The following is an 18,201-nucleotide window of genomic DNA, read 5'->3' on the forward strand; positions in this document are numbered from 1 at the left end:
TGCGCAAAAGTTATAGTGCCTACAAAATAGGTCAGCGTTTCTCAACTCCAGTCCTCAAGGCACCCCAACAGGTCATGTTTTCAGGCTTGCCATTATTTTACACAGGTGATTTGATCAGTTTCACTGCCTTAGTAATTACCATAGACGTTTTATGTGAGGGAAATCCTGAAAACATGACCTGTTGGGGCGCCTTGAGGACTGGAGTTGAGAAACGCTGAAATAGGTTATTGATTTATGTCATTTTTATAATCTTTTGTAGTAATGGCGGTGATGTGCGATTTTTATCGTGACCGACATTGCGGCGGACAGATCGGACACTTGATAATACTTTGGGACCATTGACATTTATACAGAGATCAGTGCTATAAATATGCACCGATTACTGTACAAATATCACTGGCAGGGAAGGAGTTAACACTAGGGGGCGATCAAGGGGTTAAATGTGTTACCTAGGGAGCGATTCCAACAGTGGGGGGGGGGGGGGGGCAGGGGGAACGACAACTAACTAGGAGGAGGAGACCGATCGGTGTTCCTATATACTAGGAACACACAATCTGTCTATTGTCCCCTCACAGAACATGGATTTGTGCGTTTACACACACAGATCCACGCTCCTGCTCAGTCACGAGCGATCACAGGTACCCGGCAGACATCGCGTGCACACGCATTGGCTCCTCGTTGACGTGGTGGGGGTGCACGTGCGCCCCCTATACTGCCGGGAAGCCGAGGACGCCATATGATGCCCACCCAGGATTCGAGATCCCATCTGCGGACGTCATGACAATACGCATCTTATTTGTTTTTAGAGGAAAATCACCAAAAAGCAAGTTGGGAAGTTAGGACACTCACAGGGAAGGAGTGTGAAGGTTATCAGGCCACAATGCAGATCAACACTGTCCTGTGCCAACACTCCATTTTGATGAGCACACAAAAACAGGATATATTGCAGAAATATTTCCAGAGGTCAAACAGTCTTGTCCTCAGACTGCTGCTGTAGGTCCTCATTTCAAAAACAAAGTACTGATGTGTACATGCTGCAGTCTCTGCTTTCCCTCCCAGACACTGCAGATGTCTGTCACTCCCCTCCACTTTCTATCGGCTGCCTGTAGTAACTGTTCCCATGCTGATCTCCTCCCTGCGAGTGCACATGTGTGTGTGCAGGGACATGTGCCCCATTGCTCGGACTTCCCGCTCACCTATACATGACCTGCACATTACCTAACCTATGCTGCCTGTTAAAGTGGTAGTAAAGTCTTTACTACCACTTTTACCTACAGGTAAGCCTATAATAAGGCTTACCTGTAGGTATAAAGAATATCTCCTAAACCTGGACGGTTTAGGACAGTGGTCATCAACCCTGTCCTGCAGGGCCCACTAACAGGCCAGGTTTTATGTAATAAGCCCCATACACACTATCAGTTTTCCTGACAGTTTTCTCTTCAGGTTTACCAAAACCATCTAATATGAGGTAAAACCTCAAGAGTTTCAATTTGTATGCAATCAGGCAGGCCCTTGCACTACATGGTTTTGGTAAACCTGAAGAGAAAACTGGCAGGAAAACTGATAGTGTGTATGGGGCTTTACCTTGGGAAGATGCAGTCTAGAATACTGCAATCACTGAGGAGCAAATGATATCAGCTGTGATGTATTTCAGTTATCTTGCAAACCTGGCCTGTTAGTTGGCCCTGCAGGACAGGGTTGATGACCACTGCTTTAGGAGATATTCCCCTCGCAATGCGCCGCTGACTGCAGCGGCACATGCGCAGCGGGGATCCTCGGCTAAAGGCCCGGCAGCCGCCGGACCTTGCCGGAATGAAGTCGACATCGCGGCTTCAGCCAATCACAGCGCTGGAGCAGCGATACCCGGAAGACACGCCGAGGCAAGATGACATCTCGCTCGGCGTGGACCAGGTAAGTTCTACACACCTCGTTCCAAGGCAAGTATTTCATAATGAGCTACTATGCGGCGCATAGTAGCTCAGTATGCCTTTTAGGTGTAAAGAAAAATAGTTACGGGTATACAACCACTTTAAATAATCTTACACCAGTTTCTAAATGCACTTACGAGGAAAAAAAATATTTGATCCATGCAAGATTTTGTAAGTTTGCCCACTTACATAGAAGTGAAGGGTCTATCATTTTTTTCATCGGTGCATTTTAAATGATAGAGACAGAATATCAACCAAAAACTAAAAAAAAATAAAAAACACAAATGTTATAAATTGAGTTGCAGTTCAGTGTAAAATATTTGATCACCAAGCAAAACATGACTTCGTACTTGGTGGAGAAACTCTTGTTGGCAGAGAGGCAAGACGTTTTTTTTGTAGTTGTTGATCAGGTTTGCGCACATCTCAGGGGGAATTTTAGTCCACTCTTTACAGATCTTCTCCAAATCCTTCAGGTTTCTTGGCTGTCACTTGGAAACTTGAATTTTCAGCTCCCTCCATACATTTTCTATAGGATTAAGGTCTGGAGACTTACTAGGCCACTCCATGACCTAATGTGCTTTTTCTTGAGCCACTCCTTTGTTGCCTTGGCATATGTTTTGGGTCATTGTCATGCTGGAAGACCCATCCATGACCCATCTTCAGTGTTCTGGCTGAGGGAAGAAGGTTCTCATCCAAGACTTTACAATACACGGCCTCATCTATTGGCCCCTCAATGCAGCCTGTAACTTTAGCAGAGAAACAGCCCGATAGCATCAAGTTTCCACCTCTGTACTTGACTGTAGGGATGGTGTTCTTAGGGTCATAGTCAGCGTTTTTCTTCCTCCAAACACAGCAAGTCAAGTAAATAGCAAAGAGCTCAATTTTGGTCTTGTCTGACCACAGCACTTTCTCCCAATCCTCCTCTGAATCATTTAGATGTTCATTGGCAAACTTCAGATGGGCCTGTACATGTGCTTTGAGGGGGACCTTGCAGGCGCTGCAGGATTTCAATTAATGGTGGTGTATTGTGTTATCAATGGTTTGTTCGGTGACTGTGGTCCCAACTGCCTTGAGATCATTCACAAGCTCCTCCTGTGTAGTTCTGGACTGATCCCTCACTTTTCTCATGATCATCCTCACCCCATGAGGGGAAATCTTGCATTGAGCTCCAGACTGAGGGCAATTGATGATTATTTTGGATTTCTTCTATTTGAGAATATTCGCTCCGACAGTTGTCTCCTTCTCACCCAGATTCTTGCTGATGGCCTTGTAGCCCATTCCAGCCTTGTGCAGGTCTACAATCTTGTCCCCGACGTCCTTTGACCACTCTTGCCCATGATGAGGTTTGAATCAAAGAAAAAGATTCTGTGGACAGGTGTCTTTTATACACATAACGAGTTGTCGTTAGGCGTACATTCTTAAAAGCGGTGTTCCGCCAAAATTTTTTAAAAAAAAGTCAGCAGCTACAAAATACTGCAGCTGCTGACTTTTAATGTATGGACACTTCCCTGCCCAGGGCGCCCGCGATGTCGGGTCCCTAAGCCGATCTGTTCCTCGGCTCTCGGGTGGAGGCACTGCCATCTTCGGTAAGGGAATCAGGAAGTGAAGCCTTGCGGCTTCACTTCCTGTTTCCATACTGTGCATGCATGGGTCGCGCTGCCTCACTGGTCCCTGCGTGTCTCCCAGAAAACAGCGGGGAGGAACGGAGGAGGCGCCGGACGTGGCGTAGGTCACCGCGTGATCTATGCCAGGAAGTGGGAGCAAATACCTGTATTACACGGGCATCTGCTCCCCTCCTCCCCCCTGAAAGGTGACAAATGTGACACCGGAGGGGAGGATTCCAAACATATAATACATACTGTTTTCATTCTTTTAATTTATCAAAACTCAACATATTGAAAAGAAAATGATAGACCCTTCATTTCTTTGTAAGTGGGCCAACTTACAAAATCTGCAGGGGATAAAATAATGAATTTTTCCCAGTGTGTGTAATATATATATATATATATATCACACACATATACACACACACACACACACACACACACACACACACACACACACAAATAGAAAAGCCTTTAAAAGTATTAGAAGACAACTTACGGCTTCAGTGTATGCATCCAAATTTTGTTCTTCATGAGCTTCAAGGAGTTTCTGGAGGGAGAAAAATAAAAAAACACATTTAATTGTCCCAGTAACCCTACCAAACGTCTACTACACCAATACAGAAATCTTTGTTCTTGACACAAAAACACAACCTATCCACCTACTGGACGCAGCAAAGGCGTGTATACCGCTCTGCTGGCGGTCCCCAAACCCACCGACGGTAGCCATGTGGCTACAGAAGGTGGACGACATTAACACAATGGAAGACCTGATTCTGACAAAACAAGACAGGACCGAACTGTACTCTCAGACGTGGACGTTATGGAACTTTTTTACGTACTCGGCGGAGGGCCAGGCCCTCAGAGGTAACCCCTAGACAGTGACGGTCGGAAACTGTTACCGCTTAGGCCGGGAGACAGACTACCAGAGAGACCTCCTGGAGTGGACCACCAATGCCCGGTTGCTGCCCGGGCTCGTGAATTCCATACTCGTGACTCCCCCTCCCCTCTTTCACCTCTTCTCCGCTATACAACTCTTTCCTGTCCTCCTCTAGCCGCTCTCTATGCGGCACCTGCACTCTACTTTCTTCTTCTCTCTCTATTTGCTGGCACTTAGAAAAAGGAAAATGGGGGGAACTGTGCCCACTGTTCCTTATTGACATATCGCACCTCATCAGCTCTGGATTTTCGACAAGAGTTGTACGAGAGTCGTGCTACTGAGGAAGGGGAGGTGGGGCGTTGAAGGGATTCACCCTGGTATGCCTACTTCTCTATTTGTGACAGATAACGTCCCCAAAATGTTGTCCTCCTCTGTATTTATGTTCTTGACGGTGAAATCATTGTAATGTTCATGTTATGGTTCATGTGGACCAGTTTCTTGCTATGTATAAACAAACATTTAAAAAAAAAAAAACACACAATCTATATATGTGACCAACCTTTAATAGTTTGCACTCCCTTGAATCTGAAAATGCAGGAAACATTTCTTCATATTTTTCCACAGCAAGCTGAAAAATAGGACATAAAGGAGGAGTGAGTATCCCTTGTACCCAAACAGAGGAGAAGTAGAAAAGCCATTGGGGGAAGAGAGGGGGCTACATCTTCATTTTGCCCAGGCTATTGGCTCCCTTAATACTAACTGAGTGAGTTGGCCCATCTTGCCTTAGCCAGTGACTCAGCAAACACAGATCAATATACATATAACAGAACGCAATGACACATTGCAACAAAAAATATTAGGCAGTCATAGGGAACAAAACTTTAGACTATTCTTTGTAGGTGGAAAGTTCTCAGAACCAAGCCATTTCTGTTATGGGTTTTATCATCACTTGGAGTGCTCTAGCTTACAATTAGTAAACTAAATATTACATACACACAAAATCAAATCATAGGCTTCACATAGGCTTTGGTGTATGATCTTTTTTCTGAAAGGCAGCTCACCACGATGTACAGTAATGCATTGCTGTGTATAGTGGGGCACTTACATTTTCAAACGCTGCGATCATGTGCGTTACCCCAGCTCAAAAGGCGTGAACCAGGAGCGGACTGACGTGAAGGGGCGGGACTCCAGCGGGAGTCTATACCCGGACGTGGTGCAAATACCTGTTTTATACAAGTATCTACACCCCTCCCCCCTGAAAGGTGCCATATGTGACACTGGAAGGGGGGGGGGGGAGAGCAGAGGTTCCATTTTGGGTGAACCTCCGCTTTAAGAAAGGTCTGGATTCTTTCCTAAATGTACATAATATAACTGGGTACTGACATTTATAGATAAAGTTGACCCAGGGAATTTCCAATAGCCTCTCGGGGGATCAGGAAGGATTTTTTTCCCCTGCTGGAGCAAATTAGATTTGGATGTTTTTTTTTTGCCTTCCTCTGGATGTGTGGGTATAGGATTGTATCTTTTTTTTTTTTTTTTTATTCCCCCCCCCCTTTTTATTGGTTGAACTAGATGGACTTATTGCTTTTTTCAACCAGACTAACTGTGTAACAAGGGAGGGCATACATCCCTATGATTCGTTGTTCTAAACAGGGTATGTTACAATCCTCAGACACGATTGCTTCAATGTTTCATGACTTCTCCACCCTGTACAGTATCCTAAACCCTCTTGCCGTCTCCTCCAACTCAAACCCCATTGTTTCAGTATAGTTCATAAACGGCCCTAGTGAGAATTGATCAGTCAACGGTGGAAGCCTTAAGGCGGCCATACACGGTTCGAATTTCGAAAGAATTTTCTTTTGAAAATCGTATTAATGAATTTTCGTTCGTATTTCGCACCGTTATTGGGCTGCAGCAACAGCCGATTTTCGTGCGGCAAACAAATTTGAGAAATCCGACATGTTGGAAATTTTTTGAAAAACTAACGATTTTCTGATCAATGATGGGAGAATCGTGCGAGAAATGTAATAGAAAAAAAACGCGCATGTGCAAGAAAAGAATATTCCCGGAGAGAAACGAACATTCCCGGCAAGATGAATATTTTGTCGGCTGAATTTCAAAAATCAATGGTGGCATCATCGGATCAAAGTTGCAATTTTCCGGCGGCCGCTAGGTGGCGTTTCCGTCAAAATCCGCGTCGAGTATGCAAATTAGCTATTTACGCCGATCCACGAACGTACGTCGGCCGGCGCATTTTTTTCCATCGTTTGCGTTCGGCTTTTTCCGGCGTATAGTTAAAGCTGCTATACTGAGGCGTACTCAATGTTAAGTATGGCCGTCCGTCCCGCATACAATTTTGAATTTTTACGTCGTTTGCGTAAGTCGTTCGCGAATAGGAATTTGCGTAGAAAGACGTCACAGTCGTAACCATTGGCGGGTTCCGGTTTAATTTCGAGCATGCGCACTGGGATACCCCCAGGGACAGCGCATGCGCAGTTAAAAAAAAAAAAAAACGTTGTTTACGTCGGGTCACGACGTATTAACATAAAACACGCCCCCATCACAGCCATTTGAATTCCGCGCCCTTACGCCGCAGGAGATACACTACGCCGCCGTAACTTACAGCGCGAATTCGTTGAGGATTCAAACTAAAAAAGATAAGTTACGGCGGCGTAGCGTATCTTAGATACTCTGCGCCCGTCACAGATGTCTGTGGATCTGCCCCAGAATATACAATACATTTTACCTTGGCATTCAGTTCATCCACAATGAAGTGGCAGAGAGCAGCTTTGAAGAAATATTCTTTTGCGCTATACTTCAGCAGAGGATTATCCATTGTGCTGGTACCAACCTAGAAGAGAGATTAGATTATGGATTTATGAAGAAATAAAGGCAGATTAGGGAGAGCAGTAACAAAACTGAAGTCCTTCCAGTTATGAACACATTAACCCATCTTTTCGCTTACAAAACTTTTAAAAGCCTTTTCTAGATTTTCTAATATATCAATATTTCCAATGTTCTAGAATCAGTGTACCGTATATATACTCGGGTATAAGCCGAGCTTTTCAGCACATTTTTTTGTGTTGAAAATGCCCCCCTCGGCTTATACTTGAGTCACCTCTTTGCGCCTGATCTCCCAGACTTTGGGGACTCGGTACTGACCGGCCATAGGTCCCCTGGACCCCAAACTTGCCACACTCTTCCTCTACAAGTGTGCAAAGTTTGTTGTCTGGGGGACCTATGGCCAGGAGGCACCGATTTTTTAAAGCCGGGCACCCCTTTCATAGACTCCCATGTTAAACGGTCATTTCTCTGGTGACTTTGGGGACCTGGTACCGGCCGATCGTAGGTCCCCTGGACCCGGAATTTGGCACACATGTACCCCTATTTCTTCTCTACAAGTGTGCAAAGTTTGTTGTCTGGGGGACCTATGGCTGGGGAGCACCGATTTTTCAAAGCTGGACACCCCTTTCATAGACTCCCATGTTAAACGTCAGTCGAGGCATGGGCACAGCGAGGCATGGGCACAGTGAGGCATGGGCACGGACACAGCGAGGCATGCACACGGACACAGCGAGGCATGCACACGGACACAGCGAGGCATGCACACGGACACAGCGAGGCATGCACATGGACACAGCGAGGCATGCACATGGACACCCTAGACTTGTACTTCAGTCAATACGTTTTCCCATTTTTTTGTGGTAAAATTAGGTGCCTCGGCTTATATTCGGGTCGGCTTATACGCGAGTATATACAGTATTTTTCTGGCCTTAATATTTTTAAATCACAAAGAATCTCAAGTGTTCTGGAAGTTCTAAACATTAAAAAAGTATATTGAAATACTGTGAGATTACAGTGCCTTGAAAAAGTATTCATACCCCTTGAAATGTTGTCTACCCAACAAAACTGAAATCTGTTTTTTCAGCACTTTAGCGCCACCCTTTGGGAAACTACTGCCAATGTTGTGTTATGGTGAGCATTGTTTCTGAGCATGCGTGTTTGTACTTTGGATTTTTTTTCGAAGGACTTGTGTACACACAATCGGATAAGCCGACAACACACATTTGTTGTCGGAAAATTTTAAAAGCATGCTATCCAACATTTGTCGGTGGAAATTTCCGACAACAATTGTCCGAAGGAGCGGCAAAAAACTGTCGGATTATTCGACACCATCCTGTGATCACACAATTCCCGTCAGAAAATCCGATCATGTGTACGAGGCTTACCATTGCAGGGCAACATGACTGTTTCTGCATTGGGTTCCCCTCCCCCAACCTTGTATACTCACCTTACCTGCACTCCCTTGACCCTTCTTCCTTTGTCACAGCAATTCAGAAATGGTGTCAACAGGGCCCTCTTTAAAGCATCATTGGCCCCTGGGCAAAGTAATGCCCTGGGGCTCCTACCAGCCTTCTCCAATTTATGCACCCACTCTCAAGAATAAAAAGCAGTGGCAAGATGCTCTGCGTTCGGGGTTCGTTCTTAACCTCTGCAAAAAGCTGGAAGCGCACCAAAAACAGCAGGAAGGTGGGATTGTAGTGGGGGGGGGGGGGGGGGGCATCATTCAGATGGTAGATTTAGCCCTGTGACAGGCTGCTTCTTTACCCACAAACCAGATTCCAGGACACGGCCTTCCCAGGACAGTTTAGTAAAAAGCGTGGCTGTCCCAGCAAATCCGGGACACTTTGCATGTATGATGTAATGTAAGATTATCATGGGGCCCATGTGCACTGCCCAGGGTTGCCCATGCATTAAGACAGTCCTGAGTGTCAGCAACCATGGGAAGGGAGATGTCACTTATGCCTCGTTTCCACTGAGCGGATCGGTTCGGTACGGTTCGGTTCGGTACGCTATTTTGGGTGTTTCCACTACGAAAGTGTGCCATTAAACCGAACCGTACCGGACCATTCTGGGTCCTGCTTCAGATGTGGGGCCATAGGAAATGGAACGGTTCCATTAGGGGAGGAGATGCAATACATTCCACTGATTGGTGGACGTGCTAGGCATTTTTTCTAAATCCTGAATGGTCCCCGACGGTCCGATTTGCAGTGGAAACGCTCACGAGAATAGACCGGTCCATTCTAAACCGCTCCATTCTTACTGACCCGAACCGTTCCGTGCAGTGGAAACAAGGCATAACTGTCATGTGAGTGTGCTGGGGTCTAGTGATCAGCTGCTAGGCCTGAGAACTGTCACAGCGCCCTCATACTCAAAAGACCCGGGTACGGTCGACAGGCTGCAACAGAGAAAGAAGCAAAGGGAGAGCACCAAAAAGTATAAGGCATCAGGGAGGGGCTTTTGCAGGAGATTATCACTTTGCCCTGCATGGACAAGGTGACCCATGGGCGCCGTTTACTAAAGCTGGAGAGTGCAAAATCTGGTGATCTAGAGGCTGACACCCCCCCCCCGGCTCGCCTTCACATGCAATCAAAATAAAAGAAATAGCTGCACTCAGTAAATCGATCAAAATTCTACCAGCTCTGTTCTTGTTAGCACTTGGAAAGTTCCAATAAAGAATTTTGATCGATTGCGGAGTGCAGCCATTTCTTTTATTTCCAGGTTTTATTGCCAAAGCTTAAAGCAGAGTTCCAATTTTATTTGTATTTATTTGTTTATTTAAGTTAGCAGCTACAAATACTGCAGCTGCTGACTTTGAAAATGAGGACACTTACCTGTCCAGGGCACCCGCGACGTCGGCACCCGTCCCCCGGCTCTTAGGTGGAGGCACCGCCATCTTCGGTAAGGGAATCAGGAAGTGATGCCTTGTGGCTTCACTTCCTGGTTCCCTACTGCACATGCGCGACTCACGCTGCAAGATCCCACTGGTCCCTGCTGTCTTCTGGGACCCGTGTGTCTCCCAGAAGACGGGGAGGAGGGGCACCGGACGTGGCGTAGATACCCACGGGTGGCTCTGGTATCTATGCATTAGACAGGTATCTGCTCCCCCCTGAAAGGTGCCAAATGCTACACAGGAGGGGGGGGGGTCCGCTTTAACTGAACAAGCTGAAGTTAGAAGCTGATCAGCTACCATGCACAGCTGCACCAGATTCTGAGTGCACTAGTTTTAGTAACTCTACCCTAGTGTCACTTTAAAGGCAAGCTATTAAATTGGTTGTATGGCTTACCTGTAGGTCCAAGAAATATCTCCTAAGGGCCCTTTCACACGTACGGACCGTATGTCCGCATTTTCATCCGTCCGTTGCGGATGAAAACGGGACATACATGGGTCCCTATGTGATTACGGGTGTCAGCGGATGACCATCCGCTGACACCCGTAATTGTCCACCTCCGCAAAGATCCGCATTTGCGGATGGAAGAAAATCCTATTTTTCTTCCGTCTGCCGGATCGGATGAACACGGACATACGGTCCGTGTTCATCCGATCCGCCCTGTCAGCTCAGCGGGGATTTTACGGAGGATCCCCGCTGAGCTTTTGCGGACACACGGAGCGGATCATTACTGATCCGCCCGTGTGAAAGGGCCCTTAACCTACATGGTTAAGGAGATATTTTCCAAAAAAGGGGCACTGATGTCTACGGTGCGCATGGCGCTGGCGCACTGAGCGTGCCGTTAGTGAAGGCGATCGTGCCGCCACTGGCAGCTACCGCGCGCATTCGCGGGAGCGAAGGCATCGCTGCTCTGGCCAGTCACAGCGCCGGAGCAGCGATACCCGGAACTCACTCCGGGAGAGATGGCGGCGGTGGAGGAGGCGATCGGGGACCGCTTCGGGGGCTTCAAAATTTAAGGTAATTCATAATGAGCTAGTATGCTATGCATACTAGCTCATTATGCCTTTCTCTTGCAGGGTTTTTTTTCCCCCCAGATTTTTTTTTTTTTTTTTAAAGAAGGTCCTCTTTAATAGCATCCGCTATCTGCTATGTATTTGCCCTCATTGGTTCACTTTTTCAATACCATCGGGTTCAAAAGGCTGAAATTTGTCTTGTAGTCGATGTCTCTCAATCCCATCACAGAATATTATATCTTTCACTGAGCTGTAAAAAGACAATGCCAGAATAAGACAGGGACTCTTTACCTGTTCATAGATTTCTACTGCCTTTTGGTACTGTTCCAGTTGAGCGGCATATGTAGCCACCTTCAGCAGACACTTATTGGCAGAGCTGAAATTACAAATAAAAGCCCAAAAATAAATAAATTCTTTCCCCTTCATATCGCAAAACTTTAAATAGAAATGTATTACCCTACCTGTTTGATTCTTCTCCCTTATAGTAATCTGCTGACTGCTCATAATGTGCAATGGCCTGAAAAAAAAGTCAAAAGTTCTCCAATCACGACAGTCAAAAATACAACACGGAAAATAAATCAACCATTATGTTGTCTTGATGTTGATTTATGTTTAATTTAAAAAATGACATTAAAATATTACTGATTCTTTTATTTTACAAATTTAACACGGGGTACAAAATATTCACATGTAATTTTTTTTTTTGATAAATCAAAAATTATTATTTTTTGAGCCAAAAAAATGAATAAAAAAAATATGCAAATACATATTAAGATGCAATAAATCCTCTTTAAAGCAGAACTTCAGTAATTTTTTCATCTTTCCATCTATTAAACCTTCTGCCCTTGTTGTCGTTTTAACTTTTGATAGTAATAAAAAACTTTTTTCTGCCATCTTATACAGCCCAATTCCTGTTTCCTGTCTGGTCATTAGCCTAGGCTTATGACATCATAAACAGCTTTCTCTTGTGAGAGTTTGCCAGGAAGGGAGGGCCAATGAGAGCTGCAGGTGTGCCTCTGTGTGTCTGTGTAAATGGAGGAAGTGAACAGACCGCAGCTTCAGCTGCCCACATTTAAAATGGCTGCAGCCAGACTCAGTGGAGGGAGATTTCTGCAGCATATTTGGCAAGTACAGAATCACAGTATATATAAAATATGCAAGGAGGGAAGCTTTAGAATGGCAAAGATGTTTTTATTACAAATTATGTGAGCAGACTGCAGTTCTGCCTAAAAAAAAAAAAAAAAAAAAGGGGAACACATTTTTTTTTTTTAAGTCAGCAGCTACAAATACTGCAGCTGCTGACTTTTAAAAAAGACACTTACCTGTACAGGGCGCCAACGATGTGCTCACCCGAAGCCGATCTGTCCCATCGGCTCTGGGTGCAGGGGCCGGCATTGCTACTGTGATACATTTGCCTATATGTCTCAGTTTACTGCTCCCTGCTAGCCAGGTTATTGATGTGCTAATGTCCCCTCACTATTCTAAAGGTTAATTGATCTATTGTGTTGTGTGAAGGAGAGCTGGGTTTAAGTGGCTTGTGTTAATTATTCTGATTGCTTCATTGTGGTAATTATCTCTCTATATGCGGGGTCGAGCGGTCTGGTTGATGTATTCAGTACAGCTAGTGCTCAGCGTCATTGATGTCATTGTCTAAAGAAAATGTGTTTCAGCATCGGCCCCGTCGTGTCTACCTACTCATCTGTATGGAAGCCCCAGTGTGAGGGGGGCGGAGATTTGTCATTGTAACAGTTTTGGAAATGACATATAAGCTGTGTGTTATAACATTAAAGTCTGTGTTGTTCAAGCAGTAAGCTGGTCTCATGTGTGGCTTTCTGGGCGATTCCAGGGATATCCCTCCTCGTGGAATATTGGGGTGATTTTCGTTATGGGAAGAAGGGAAAGTTGACGGGGATATCATACCGATACCGTCACAATTGGTTGGTAGCAGTGGGATTTTTCCCTTCTATTCCCCTTCGCACCCGGATTCCAAGCAGACACTGGAAGAACTACTGGAAGTTCGTGGAAGGATTGCTAGCAACAAAACCAAGCGGGTCATCATGGCAGAATCAATGGAGCTAGACCAGGAGGACGGGATTGCAGCAACGCCAGCAGTACAAGAGATGGAGACACCAGTGATTCAGGAGGAGGAATCGCCAGCCAACAAGCTAATGAGAGAGAAGCTAGCGTGGTTCGGCCCGAACCCAACGCCAGATGTGGTACTGAAAGTGATGGACATGTTAGTAAACGCAGAGCTACAGAAGGCTAAAGAAATAAGAGACGCAGAGCTACAGGAGGCTAAAGAAATAAGAGACGCGGAGCTACAGAAGGATAAACAAATAAGGGACGCAGAACTACAGAAGGATAAACAAATAAGGGACGCAGAGCTACAGGAGGCTAAAGAAATAAGGGACGCAGAACTACAGAAGGATAAACAAATAAGGGACGCAGAGCTACAGTTAAAACTGGCAGCAGTCCAACAAGCAGCCGCACCTTCTACGAACAGTGAGTACAGCACAGCAGACGCAAGGAAGATTCCGTTTAGCGCTTTTAAAGCTTTTGATGAAAAGGACTGTGAGATTGATAACTACCTGGCAGACTTTGAGCGACAATGTAACCTGCACCGAATAGCTAGAAGAGACTGGGTCGCAATATTGTCAGGCAAACTATCAGGCAAAGCTTCTGATGCTTTCCGGACCGTGCCAGATCAGGATATCCATAGCTACGCCAGGGTTAAAGAAGCGCTCCTGGCTCGTTATGCAGTAACCCCAGAGTCCCACCGACAGAAGTTCAGGGACTCACGCAAAACCACGGAAGACTCTTACGCAGAATGGGCATGCCAGCTGTCCCTGTCGGCCTCTAACTGGGTTAACAGCAGCCAGGCCACCACCGCAGAGGACATTTTGCAACTAATGCTCCTGGAGCAATTTTACAATCACATCCAGACGGACGTCAAGGATTGGGTGAGAGATCGCAGGCCCATGACTCTACCAGAGGCCGCGAAGTTGGCGGATGAATATGCGGATACTCGCAAGACAAACCAGGTCACACCACGGGTACAACCCCCACAACCAACGGCGCCCTCACACCCACCAGCCGCTAGATACCAACCGCCTAACAGACCGATGACATATAGCCCTCGCTACCCACGCCAGGAGGACAATGAACAACGCTGCTTCCGGTGCAAACAGTTGGGTCACTTCAAGCATAATTGCCCCATGAATGACAACACCAGGTCAAATTGGTCTCAACCTGGGTACCGCCCACCAGCAGCAGCCCATTGTGTAGACTCGGCTTGGGATCCAAAGGAGCTGGGTCAGGAAGAACCATTGGGCACCCCTTACGAAGCCCTCATGGTACAATCTGTTATTACGGACAACAGGGAACACCATTGTCAGCTGGTCATGGGCGACAGCCCTGAGCCGGAGGGGCCCTGGAGGGAGCTGGGCAGAAAGAGGCACCGCCGGCCACCCTTCAAGAAGAAGAGGTCCTGGAAGCCGTATAACAAGCTGACCTGGGAGGAGAAGAAGCGACTGGAGGAGAGGGAGTCGCAGCGGGCGTCCCAGATGCGTGCCGAGATGTTCGCCAAGGGCCCACCGGTGGCCCCTTACACCACCACCCAGTTCCTGATGATGAAGGACCACGTGGAGAGCCTGCAGGACATGAGCAAGCAGGAGCTGATCCGTGAGTACATAGAGCTGGAGGAGTGCATAAGCCGCATGGAGGAGGAGAACAACCACCTGAGGTCACAGCAGCATGAACTGGAGATGGAGCTGGAGAAGCTCCAAGAGGAGAACCGGCGGCTGCGGAGGGAGCAAGGGGTGGCTGACCTTATGGGGCTCTGATTCCCCTCCCCCCCCGGACTCTAAACACCAGTGCTACAGCATTTCAACAAATATAACTTTTTCTTTTTATGAATCTCCTGGGATTGTCACTTCAGAGCCATAACCTGCCCCTCCCATAGCGGGACACCTAGACGGCGGCGCACAGACCCATTCGCTGTCTTCACACTGACTTCTGGTGACTTTGCAGATCGCACAAAGACTTGGGGACTGACCGGCGTGTGATCTGACGACCCGGTGACATACCTGAGTCTGAAGCAGTTGCCAAGGGAGGTCAGTCATGCCAAACGGAGTTAACCTCTGACTAATAGCTCTGAACCCGTCAACCCTACTGGACCAGGGAAGGTCCAACCGGGTTTGCCGGAGCAGGGAGCAAAAGGGGGGCCATTGTGATACATTTGCCTATATGTCTCAGTTTACTGCTCCCTGCTAGCCAGGTTATTGATGTGCTAATGTCCCCTCACTATTCTAAAGGTTAATTGATCTATTGTGTTGTGTGAAGGAGAGCTGGGTTTAAGTGGCTTGTGTTAATTATTCTGATTGCTTCATTGTGGTAATTATCTCTCTATATGCGGGGTCGAGCGGTCTGGTTGATGTATTCAGTACAGCTAGTGCTCAGCGTCATTGATGTCATTGTCTAAAGAAAATGTGTTTCAGCATCGGCCCCGTCGTGTCTACCTACTCATCTGTATGGAAGCCCCAGTGTGAGGGGGGCGGAGATTTGTCACTGTAACAGTTTTGGAAATGACATATAAGCTGTGTGTGTTATAACATTAAAGTCTGTGTTGTTCAAGCAGTAAGCTGGTCTCATGTGTGGCTTTCTGGGCGATTCCAGGGATATCCCTCCTCGTGGAATATTGGGGTGATTTTCGTTATGGGAAGAAGGGAACGTTGACGGGGATATCATACCGATACCGTCACAGCTACTAAGGGAATCAAGAAGTGAAGCCTTGAGGCTTCACAGCCCGGTTTCCTACTGCGCAAGAGTCTTGCTGCGTGTCCTCACTGGTCCCTGCTGTCTTCTGGGACCTGTGTGTCTCTCCCAGAAGACAGCGGGGCGTCAAAGGGCCGGATCATGGCGTAGATCGCTGTGGAGCCTGTGGGAGCAAATACCTGTATTACATAGGTATCTGTTCCCCCCTGAAAGGTGCCAAATGTGACACCGGAGGGCAGGGGGGTTGCACCGGATAAGCGCAAGTTCCATTTTTGGGTGGAACTCCGCTTTAAAGCGGGAGTTCACCCGAAAAACTATTTTTAACATTAGATTGATGCTCATTTTGTCTAGGGGAATCGGGTGTTATTTTTAAATCGAAGCCGTACTTACCGTTTTAGAGATAGATCTTCTCCGCTGCTTCCGGGTATGGTCTTCGGGACTGGGCGTTCCTATTTGATGGTCAGGCTTCCAACGGTCGCATACATCGCGTCACGAGTAGCCGAAGGAAGCTGAACGTCGGTGCGGCTCTATATACGGCGCCTGCGCACCGACGTTCGGCTACTTTCGGTAAATCGTGACGCGCTGTATGCGACCGTCGGAAGCCTGACAATCAAATGGGAACGCCCAGTCCCGCAGCCCATACCCGGAAGCGGCGGAGAAGATCGTTTTCTAAAACGGTAAGTACTGCTTCGATTTAAAAAAAACAAACACCCGATTCCCCTTCACAAAACGAGCCTCAATCTAATGTTAAAAATTTTGTTTTTGGGTGAACCTCCACTTTAAGGCTAAAGTTCACCTTTTGAAAAAAAAAAAAAAAAAAAAAAAAAAATTTAGCAGATACATAAAATAAAAATGTGTGTATTTTTTTATTATTTTTTTGCCTGCAGGGCATTGCACCTGCAATCAGGAGGTCGCAGGTGCAATTCCAGGCTCCTACAGACTCTCAGGATAGCCGTCTGCCCATACCTCCGATACGGGCAGACAGCTACTTCAGAGAAAAAAGTTGAATAAGCGAACATCAGTGCCCTCGCAGCTCATTGAGAACTACAAGCTATCAGCCGTAATCATTAATCTCCTGGGGTGCATGCCTCAATTAAAGTCCCACCTTTGTCCTTTGTTCAAAATATTGGGGATAGAAGTGCTTGGCTCTATGCCTTGCGCCTCATTTAAAGTCCCACCCTTCTAGTTTTTCATATCAGCCGTACTGGTTGACGATACTTGTAGTCTGTTCATTTACAGGAAACTGAATAAATGACACAGCCGAGTGGGCGGAGCCCAGCAAAGCTGCACTGGTTTCAAATTGTGATAGCAGGTGCAGGGAGAGGATTCCCCGCCCACTGTCACAGGGAGGGAGGGGAATCAGGGAGTGAATGCAGGGAGTAAATACGGTGTGCAACATGTTCAGAAAGGTGAACTTGGCCTTTAAACAGGTTAACTAGATGAAATAGAAAATATATTTTTACCTTTTCAATATCAACAAGTTCGCTCTCATAAATTTCCGCAATTGTAATGTGATGCTTGGCAGCAATCGTAAACCTTCCCTGTAAAAGATAAAACCGGTTTATGTCACCAACCTAAAAGAACACACACACACACACACACACACACACACACACACACACACACAGCAAAAAAAAAAAAAAACACAAAACAGGCAGTAATTTTTTTGGACCAAAGTTTCTGTAATAAACTGGTAGGAGGAGATTTAAATGTGAATTTACATGCTAAAGGGTATGCCTGGGTAAAATAAAGCATGCAGTACATCTCTGCAGTAGTGCACATTTCCCACGTTTTGCCCCTACAAAACACCTGGTGATCCTGCAGGAAATTTAGTGTACCACCAGGTTTCTGTTGGAGCTGGAAGCACAGTGCCTTTGCTGCACTGAGATTTGCCCAGTGCTCTTCTGCTGCACTACAGAACACCTTCTCCTTGGGCTATGGAGATGAGGGAGGGGGTCATGTAGTCCTGCAGGAGAACTGAGCAGCCCGACATTGTTGCTTGGGAATTTTGAGACATTGTATTGTCAGCCCAAACAGGAAGTTAGGAGTGCACTGGATTGTTGGCAGATTTTTCTGTACTTTAATTGTTTTTAAAGCGACAAAACAGAAAATGTTCATGTATTGCAGAGATGTAATGCATACATCTTATTTTTATTTCGCTCAGACATACAGCTTGCCGACTATATACCAGATATACAGCAGCAAGGTGGCTCTGCTGCACCTATATTATGTGCCTAGCACATCATCCAGAACTTTCAGGTAGGGGGGGAG

General features: G+C 46.4%; 1 protein-coding gene across 2 annotated transcripts in view; it reads right to left on the reverse strand.

Annotated features, from left to right (window-relative positions):
* The window catches only part of NAPB (NSF attachment protein beta), a 52,572-nt gene that overhangs the window by 10,493 nt on the left and 23,878 nt on the right, over window positions 1-18,201 (reverse strand). For both annotated transcript variants that reach the window (XM_040351679.1, XM_040351680.1), the window contains 6 exons: window positions 17,394-17,471; window positions 11,619-11,674; window positions 11,449-11,533; window positions 7,159-7,263; window positions 4,972-5,040; window positions 4,032-4,082 (listed from right to left, as the gene is read on the reverse strand). In XM_040351679.1, coding sequence (XP_040207613.1) covers window positions 4,032-4,082; window positions 4,972-5,040; window positions 7,159-7,263; window positions 11,449-11,533; window positions 11,619-11,674; window positions 17,394-17,471 — 444 coding nt within the window. The remainder of the gene's footprint in view (window positions 1-4,031; window positions 4,083-4,971; window positions 5,041-7,158; window positions 7,264-11,448; window positions 11,534-11,618; window positions 11,675-17,393; window positions 17,472-18,201) is intronic.

This window comes from Rana temporaria, chromosome 4, assembly GCF_905171775.1.
Source record: "Rana temporaria chromosome 4, aRanTem1.1, whole genome shotgun sequence".
NCBI classification, from domain to species: Eukaryota; Metazoa; Chordata; class Amphibia; order Anura; family Ranidae; genus Rana; species Rana temporaria.